This window comes from Nomascus leucogenys, chromosome 23, assembly GCF_006542625.1.
Source record: "Nomascus leucogenys isolate Asia chromosome 23, Asia_NLE_v1, whole genome shotgun sequence".
Taxonomy (NCBI): domain Eukaryota; kingdom Metazoa; phylum Chordata; class Mammalia; order Primates; family Hylobatidae; genus Nomascus; species Nomascus leucogenys.
In genome coordinates, this window is record NC_044403.1 from 23,565,575 (window position 1) to 23,575,644 (window position 10,070).

Here is a 10,070-nt window from a genome sequence, read left to right on the forward strand (position 1 = left end):
CATTGACTGTCATTACTTGTCTGAATGAGACTGATAACCACAGCAATGTTTTAAATAATAATCAGATCTCAAAAGACTGAAGTCTCAGAGGTATCTGAAGAGAATAACCTAGAGCACAGGGGGAGAATTGAAGATGTTACTGAGGTGACATAAAAGCAGTCTAAATGACAGTAAAATGTGACAAGAAAATTAGCAGGAAATAAATGAAACAGATAATTTAAGATAAACAATTTTAGAACATAGCAAGGAAGTTCCAGACCACAAGCTTTCTGTTTCCTGCATTAAAACAACTTCTTACTACATGATAGATCTAGTCACCAGAGAAGAAGTGAATGACACACTTCCAAAAACCAATTTGTAGCTTTCTAAATAAAACTCTTTCAGGCTGGAGAGAGATCCATGAGCACAGAGATCTTAAAATTCATGTTTAACAATAAATCCTGGGACCCTGGACAGTGTCAGGTGCATAGGGGTTGTTCAGTAAATATCAGTTAAATGTGTGAATAAATGAATGAACGGGAGTCTTGGAAAATACTACACTCTCCTTCTCAAAATTATTTTCATCTGAAAGACGGGAATCTCTAACTTTTAATTCTTTACTTAGATTATGCTGTCTCCTAAACTACTTGTGTTTTCAAGAAATTTAAGGCAGGATGTCTCAGAGTCCGGGAAAATCCCACTTTCCTCCTGCTACACCTTACAGTTGTGAGAAAGCACATTTCAGACAACAGGGAAAACCCATGCTTCACCACAACAACACACTATATATCGTCTGGTCCACTGGAGCATAAATTAAAGAGAAACAATGTAGTCAAGCAAGTAGGCGGCAAGAGGAAGGGGGCGGAGACGTCGTGAGGAAGTATAAACTCTGAGATGCCTCAGAGCCTCACAGACTGAACTAGAGCTCCAGCAAAGACTTTCACTGCAGATTGACTTGACCTGAGATTAACTAGGGAATCTTGAGAATAAAGATGAGCTCTGAAAATTGTTTCGTAGCAGAGAACAGCGCTTTGCATCCGGAGAGTGGACAAGAAAGTAAGTCAGATCTGATTGCATATTTACTCTCTAGTACCTCTATATATGACATTAATAGTAGTTATAGAAGATATACTGGTAATCTATCTAGATATGATATATAATCGTAGAGAAAATATACTGCTAATCTCTATATATGTGATATCTAATGGTTGTTAGGGAAGGAAGTGAGGCTTTGTCTTTTAGAGAAGACAGGTTCTTCAGGGAAGAGGTAAATCCCTTTTTATCTGTAAGAAGATAGAATACCTGAGATGAGAGAAAGCCACAAAAATGAATTTCAGAAGATCTTTACGATCTTTCTCTTTGCTTTAGTTTATATCATCTCAGTGTTTAGATTTAATTAGAAAACTTTCTGATCTAGCCCAGTTATTCTCCATCATTTTTTTTCATATCCATCTGTACATTCTCCAGGAAGTGCTGTCTCTCTTTATGAAAAGTTCTATTTTCCACATAAGCAATTACATTGTTTGCCTTCCTTTGCATTCGGTGTCTGCTTTCAGTGTACCTTATCCTGTGTTCTCATGACCGCAACCTCTAGTTGCTGGAAATGGGCAAGTTTGCCATCTTTGAGAGAATAGCTATATGAGCAGATGAAAATTTACAGTGTCCATTTGTAATTTACTAAAAAAAAGTCACAAAAGAATTCTTGAAAATGCAATCTCCTGCTTTGGTATTCTTTATAGGACTTTTTTCCTCTATTTCATCCTTCTATTTAACCTTTCCAATCTCTGGCTTCAAAGACTATGTAACTTAGAATTTGTTCTTCCTTTCCTTTGTTTCTCAGCAACATTTGATCATCTTAGACATTTTCCTCTCTTCTATTTGTCTATTCTATCCACATATCTGGTTTATTTCCTGTTACTGGGATTTTGCCTGTTGTTTGTCTATACCTTACTTCTGTAAAATTCGTTGAGTTTTTCCATTTATCCCTCTTTCTCCCTAGTTAATGAGGTACCCTAAAGCATTAGCACTTAGGAATTAGTCTACTTGTCAGCAAGAGCTATCTATTAACAAAACGATATGTGAGAAACAGCAGAACTAAAACAATCTTGGAGAAAGGGATTATTTTTTAAGCATATGTCTACTATATTAGTTTACTTCCGAAAAACATCAGTTACTTCTCCTAAATCCATCCTGTTTTAAGAACATAAAATTTTATGTGGATAACAAACACAAAGCATGCAAATTTTCAGGTAATCAGGTGAGCCATTACTTATGGCACAGTTGTGCTGCCAAAAAGAAATAATAATAATAATGACTACTCAACAAATAGAGAGCATAGGTGAAAGAAGGACCTAATGCAGAAATTTTTAACTTTTCCTGATACTGTTTCAACTTTCTTTTGAATGTCTAATTTAGGCTGCCCTAGTCATCCTTGGACGTTATCCTTGGGTGATTCAATAAGTAGCAAATTGAGTTGAGATTTTCAACTTCTCCATTAATGTGCAGGACCTGAAATCAAAGCAAAAGTGTGCTGTTGAGGGAAATATTTTGTCACCTAGAAGATAAGTCAAGCTGTGGGTAACAATAGCCCTCAATTGTAATCCCAGCACTTTGGGAGGCCGAGGTTGGCGGATCACGAGGTCAGGAGATCGAGACCATCCTGGCTAACACGATGAAACCCCATCTCTACTAAAAATACAAAAAGTTAGCCGGGCGTGGTGGCAGGCGCCTGTAGTCCCAGCTACTCGGTAGGCTGAGGCAGGAGAATGGCGTGAACCCGGGAGGCGGAGCTTGCAATGAGCCGAGATCGCACCACTGCACTCCAGCCTGGGCGACAGAGCGAGACTCTGTCTCAAAATAAATAAATAAATAAATAAATAAATAAATAAAACAGTAGCCCTCATTAATGGTAATAAAGTATCATCTGAGAGTCATCCCAAAGCTTACTCCCTAGTTGAGCCAATGGGCTGATTGAGACTCTGGAGCCCATGGGTCACTGGGGTGTGTTAGTGCTCACTGAGGAGACAGAGCTGTTGCAATACTGAGTTCAAGCCACACAATTGACTCACATAATGTGAAGTGAAACCAGACAGAGCTCCGAACTTGGTACCCTGGGTAGCAAAGGCGGCTTCCGATGATGATTCTATACAGGTGAAAAAAGAAAAATTTGCTTTGAGAAGCTGAGAAAATCGAGCTAGATGGCAGTGAAGTAAAGGCTTCTCTTGCAAAATCTGAGTGCCGATCTGTGATGGGAAAAATAACTTCCAGATAAAGCAAAAGTTGATGTGGACACCAGTACCCAGTAAATTACCATGAAAAAAAGGCAACATCTCTTGGTCCAGTTTACCTTTAGATAAATGTTTTAAGGGTAATATGTGTATTTCAAGATATGTCTTATGTAAACTTTTTAAGTTATGAAAATCATCCGTATCGAAAAATAGAATGCTTTCTATTTTGAAACTGTTTTGCATTGTCAGTTACTTAAGTGGCCATTTCACATTTTGGTTTTTGAAAACATAATAGGAACCTGTATACTCCTTGTGGGCCACATTTTAAGAATCCTGACAGCTCATCCTGCAAAATTAAAATCCAAAATCTAAGTCGCAAAATTCTCTTTTCTCCTTCCCAGTTATTTACTTAGAGTGTAGAGTTTTTTGTAACTATCAATTATCGTTAACATCATATTATTATTCTAAATCCTTCCACAGAAACACTACTTGTTGGAAAAAAAAAAAGGCTTTTACTTTGTTTCACCATTGTACAGAGGGTAAATGAAATAACTTCCACTGAATATTTGGTCTATAATACTGTTACATTTCCTCTATTATTTTAACATCTTTTGAAAAATTCAAATTTTTACTGTTCATTCACATATCATTTTAAATTGAGGTTTAGTTCACATACAACAAATGCACAGCTCGTAGGTGTACAGTTTAATGACTTATGACAATGGTATAACCACAAGACCAGCAACATTTGAATCTTTCCATCACCCCAGACAGTTTGCCCTGTGTCCCATTCCAGTCAAATTACCTTTCCTACACACACAAAGGCAACCACTGTTCTGATTTTTGACACCAGAGCTTAGACCAACTATTATTTAATGTCATATAAATGCAAATATTTAGTATACAATCTTTTGTGGCTGGATTTTTTTTCACTAAACTTTTTTTTGGAGATTCATTCATTTTGTTGCATATATCAGTTGCCTTATTTTGAATTGCTGAGCAGAATTCCCTTGTATGGATATACCATAATTTGTTTACTTATTTTCCTGTTGATGGATATTTGGATTATTTCTGGAATTTGGCTGTTAAGAATAAAGCTGCTAGGAACATTCTTGCACAAGGCATTTTGAGAACATATTTTCATTTTTCTTGAGGATATACATAGGAGTAGGTTTGTTGGGCCATAGAAAAGGCATATATTTAATTTTATAAGAAACAGTTTCCAAAGTGTTTTTCCAATTTACTCTCCCAGCAATAATATCTGAAAATTCCAGTTGCTCCACATCTGCACCAACTTCACCAAAAAATACTGTCACGTTTAAAATTTTGTTCAGTCATTTTAATGTTAGATATTTATATATCAATTCAATATTTTACTTTATGATATTATCCACATTTATCCCATTCACATCATTTCTCTCAAACAGTAACTACAAGGAGGTTAAGGAATTATGCTAGAATTATTTATTTATTTATTTATTTATTTATTTATTTTAGACAACATCTCACTCTGTCACTCAGGTTAGAGTGCAGTGGTGCAATCTCAGCTCACTACAACCTCTGTCTCCCAGGCTAAAGCAATCCTCCCACTTCAGACTCCCAAGTAGCTGGGAACACAAGTGCGTGCCACCATGACCAGCTAATTTTTTGTATTTTTGGTGGAGACACGGTTTCACCATGTTGCTCATGATGGTCTTGAACTCCTGAGCTCAGATGATCAATCCACCCACCTCAGCCTCCCAAAATGCTGAGATTACAGGTGTGAGCCACCACGCCCTAGAATTTTTTTATATGTCTTCTGGGGCATGTGCATATTTAATAAACGTTCTTATCATGATTAAAACAAACTGATTATATACTTAGAATTTTCATAGCTACTAAGTGTATAAATTATATGTGCCAGGTAAATATTTTGGGGAGATACTTTATAATCTCATCATTATGCTTGAATTTTTTCATTTCAAGCCAACAATAAACTATTCAAATTCACTCAAAATTGGGGGTAAATTAACTTAGAAATTTCTATAAAGAGATGGGGAAATTTCATATAAGGAGACAGGAAATATTAAGTTTAAATGCCTCAAAAGAATGTCGCATATTCCTATAGTACCTCTATGGTCTGCCTGAACTCATCATCAACTTTTTCCCTTCCAGATGATGCCACCAGTCCCCATTTTTCAGCACGTCATGAAGGGTCCTTCAAAGTTCCTGTCCTGTGTGCTGTAATGAATGTGGTCTTCATCACCATTTTAATCATAGCTCTCATTGCCTTATCAGGTGGGTCTACACTTCATCAATTCTTTCAAAGCCTCCTAGCGGTAAGCATTCATGCCCAGCTGAAATCAATATTAGTTTAGTCTAGTTAATCAGAAACCGTAGCTAATGTAGAATCATCCCATGTACCATATGTGGCCAATTTCCTAATCAATACTAAACATAATTCCACAATCCTCGAACAATTAATGTAATACTTTTATAAGTATTAAAAGTATCTATGATTTATATATTACTGTAGAATAAAATTGCATTTGAAAAGATGTTTACATCTAGAATGAAGGGAGCTGATTTGAATTCTGAATAAATAGCTATTTAGGCAGAAAAAAATGTGAACTTCACATTCATTGATTATGGAAAAAAAATCGTATCTAAAGCCATACATTAATCAGAAAGTGGCCAGTCTTTTGTGTTTTATCTCAGAGGACACAGAATGGTAGTTCTGAATAATTAAGATTATATTTAAAAGTTCCCAGAAAGTCAGTAGTGATTTGGTATTCAATACCTCCAGCTATACCAAGATACATTTGTGTCTTTTACAAATGAGAATGTTTACCATTGTTTTGAGATATTCTGAGTCATATGTCTTTCTGTATTTTGAATTGGTTCCCTAAAAGTTACTCTCTCCATCTTTCCAGCCTAGTGCTATAAATACTGCATCTTCAAATTCTTCCGCCTCTGCATTCAGATTCAAAACCTTATTTCAAATGTATAATGCACTTTACCCTTTCTAGTCCAAAGAAATATCTAGTCCAAATTTTCAGGATTGTTCTATATTTCTGTCATTTTCTGACATTATGGCCAAAGGTACATCCCCTCATCCTCATACCTCCATTCCATGATGATTAGGCACAATGGAAGATCAGATATGGTCCTGAGAACTTTCTTTCTTCACACCCTTTTCAGAATTCTACTTTTTAGCTTTTATCCTTTATCACCGCCTAGCACAACACAGCATCCTAAGGCTAGTTTTGCATGCTATGGGTATTTGGTTTCTTTTGTTACTAAAACAAAACATTTTTCTGTTCACAGTGGGCCAATACAATTGTCCAGGCCAATACACATTCTCAATGCCATCAGACAGCCATGTTTCTACATGCTCTGAGGACTGGGTTGGCTACCAGAGGAAATGCTACTTTATTTCTACTGTGAAGAGAAGTTGGACTTCAGCTCAAAATGCTTGTTCTGAACATGGCGCTACTCTTGCTGTCATTGATTATGAAAAGGACATGGTAAGAATAAAAAAAAGATAAAATATTACTATTTTAATTCATATGGCTAATCAGTGGTTTCCTTCTGTTTCTAAGTGGAGAAAACAAACAAACAAACATTGTACCTATTTCAGATGTAGGAAAATGTCATCCCAGAGAACCATATGATCAGCCTGAGGTCGAAATGAGATTTAATTTAATCTTCTAAATTTGATTTGATTGTTTAGCTTCAAAGACCAGAAATCCAAATATGCTGATCCTATATAGAATGAGTACATGGTCAGATGAGCTGTCATGCCTCAAGTTGCAGCTTTTGAGAAACAGGATTTACTATCTACTTCCCCATAAGGGTGTTTAATGTAACAACTCCTTTGTGCTTTCTTTAAGAACTTTCTAAAACGATATGCAGGTAGAGAGGAACACTGGGTTGGATTGAAAAAGGAACCTGGTCACCCATGGAAGTGGTCAAATGGCAAAGAATTTAACAACTGGTAAGTCTCCAGAAGTCTCTTTATATTCCCCAGGGTGGCATCTCAGGAAAATCACTTTCCTTTTCTCCTTTCAAAGCACTTTAGATACGAAGGCTGAGCTCTTCAAGAGCTCTAACAATCGCTTCCGAATGCGTATACTCTGGAATTCTTTAATAACAGGCTTTATTATTATTCTTTTTCTTTATCCACACTTATAATACATAAAATAAATGCTTATAGTAATTTTTCTCAGCAAACTCTAATGTAATAGATCTGGTTAATTTGGAAATATTTCAATAATAATTATGATGATGCAACAAAAACCCATTTTCAATGTCACATTTAGTCTTTACTAATAAGATAGTTGGTGGAAAATAAATCCTTCTTTACTATTTCTCAGTTTTCATCTCCACAGAATAAAGAATAGTTTCAATGCCTAATTATGAGTTTCTATACACCTGAAAGAAAATTTTCCCCAGAATTACTCTATTTTCATTACCTTTAGTTAAAATACATTTAATGTTTGAAGATCATTTTATAAGTTTGCTGTTGATTATAATACTGATAAAGTATCGAGATTAAAATTCAGGTTTCTGGAAAAGGGATTCCTAATATTTGTCCTATGGTTCCATATCCACAGATGGGCTTCAGGAGCCATAAACCCCCTAAAGCTGTATGCACTAGTATGCACGGCTGTTGAATGCATATAATTTTGTGAAATTATTTATTGAAAAATCTATGAACTCAAAAATGACCAAGAATCACTTATCTGGTGCCATGCCAACCAAATGAATGGCGTGCTTTCCTCTTACTTCCATATTTTTTCTCCACATCCTGTTTTTTTTCAATTCTTGTCCATTGTCTCTACAGATTAATCTATGATTATTTGACTTATGTATCCCACTAAGAATTTAAAAGAAGCAGAGGTCACCATCTCCGAGTTCATTCTCATGTAACTGAATGAAAACAATGAGCTGAAAATAATTCTAAGTTTCTTTATTGTTTGACAGGTTCAACATAACAGGGTCTGAGAAGTGCGTTTTTCTGAAAAACACAGAGGTCAGCAGCATGGAATGTGAGAAGAATTTATACTGGATATGTAACAAGCCTTACAAATAATAAGGAAACATGTTCACTTATTGACTATCATAGAATGGTACTCAAGGAAATCTGTGTCAGTGGATGCTGCTCTGTGGTCCGAAGTTTTCTATATAGACTTTGTGAAAAAAAATTCTGTAGTGTCTTGGGAATTTTCTTCCAAACAGAACTATGGAAAAAAAGGAAGAAATTCCAGGAAAATCTGCAACGTGGGCTTTTATTGCCATGAGCTGGAAGCATCACAGGTTGACTAATAACCATGCCCAAGAATGAGAAGAATGACTATGCAACCTTTGGATGCACTTTATATTACTTTGAATCCAGAAATAATGAAATAACTAGTTGTGGACTTACTATTTATTGCTGAATGACTACCAACAGTGAGAGCCCTTCATGCGTTTGCACTGTTGGAAGGAGTTAGATGTTGGTACTAGATACTGAATGTAAACAAAGGAATTATGGCTAGTAACATAGGTTTTTAATCTAATTGAATCCTTTAAACTCAGGGAGCATTTATAAATGGACAAATGCTTATGAAACTAAGATTTGTAATAGTTATCTCTTTTTAGAGAAATTTGCCAGTTTACTTTGTTATTTTTCCCCAAAAAGAATGGGATGATCGTGTATTTATTTTTTTACTTCCTCAGCTGTAGACTGGTCCTTTTCGATGGTACATATTTCTTCGCCTTTATAATCTTTTATACAGTGTTTTACAGAGAAAAGACATAAGCAAAGACTGTGAGGAATATTTGCAAAACATGGAATAGTGCTGGAAAATGTGCAATATATGATGTGTCAAATCTCTATTAGGAAATATTCTGTAATCTTCAAACCTAGACTAATACTAGTCTTATAATAGGGTTGTGACTTTCCTAATCAATTCTATTACGTGCAATACTTCAATACTTCATTTAAAATATTTTTATGTGCAATAAAATGTGTTTGTATTTTGTGTTCAGTACAATTATAAGCTGTTTTTATGTATGTGAAATAAAAGTAGAATAAACACAATGGTTTCCAAGGAAGTTCATTCCTTCAAAATACATTAAAAAGTATCTACTGTATGAGAAAGCAGAAAACAGAGTTACTATGACTTAGAAAAAAATCCCATGTAGAGTAAAACCCCTAGTTTTATAACAGCTTATACATATCAAATTGTTTTCATATACTTATATGCTAAAGGGTGTATGTATCCACATCCATTTTTCTGTATATAGCAGATGCTCTGTAGTAATTACTCCTCATAGGCAATGCTCTGAAAGTATCTTGTTCAATTCTGAGGTGCTATATACACTTTAGTTATTTATGTAAAATAATCCAATACGTAGAAAAGAGGCATAATCTTCATGGGATATTTCAATCAGCAAAAAAACTCGATGATGTAGTTTGGATGTGTGTCCCTGCCCAGATCTCAGGTCGCATTGATCCCCTTTGTTGGAGGTGGGGCCTGGTGAGAGGTGATTACATCATGGGAGTGAATTTCTCATGAATGGTTTAGCATCATCCTCTTGGTGGTCTCCCTGCACCTGAGTGAGTTCTCAGGAGATCTGGTCTTTTCAAACTGTGCAGCACTTTCTCTCTCCTTCTCTCTCTTTCTCTCTCTCTTGCCTGCATTCTTCATGTGACATGCCTGCTCCCACTCTACTTCACCTTCCACCGTAAGTAAAAGCTCCCTAAGCTTCCGCAGAAGCTCAGCAGTGTCAGCATTATGCTTGTAAAAACTGCAGAACCGTAAGCCAATTAAGCCTTCTTTCTTTATAAATTACCCAGTCTCAGATATTTTTATAGCAATGCAAGAATAGCTTAATACA

General features: G+C 35.7%; 1 protein-coding gene across 1 annotated transcript; it reads left to right on the forward strand.

Moving 5' to 3' along the window:
• The first annotated feature begins 890 nt into the window (after positions 1-890).
• On the forward strand, positions 891-9,270 carry CD69 (CD69 molecule). Its single transcript, XM_003265464.3, has 5 exons — positions 891-1,035; positions 5,361-5,483; positions 6,513-6,712; positions 7,079-7,182; positions 8,172-9,270. The coding sequence occupies exons 1-5, from the start codon at positions 972-974 to the stop codon at positions 8,278-8,280; spliced, it is 600 nt and encodes a 199-aa protein (XP_003265512.1). The 5' UTR covers positions 891-971; the 3' UTR covers positions 8,281-9,270.
• The last annotated feature ends 800 nt before the right edge of the window (positions 9,271-10,070 follow it).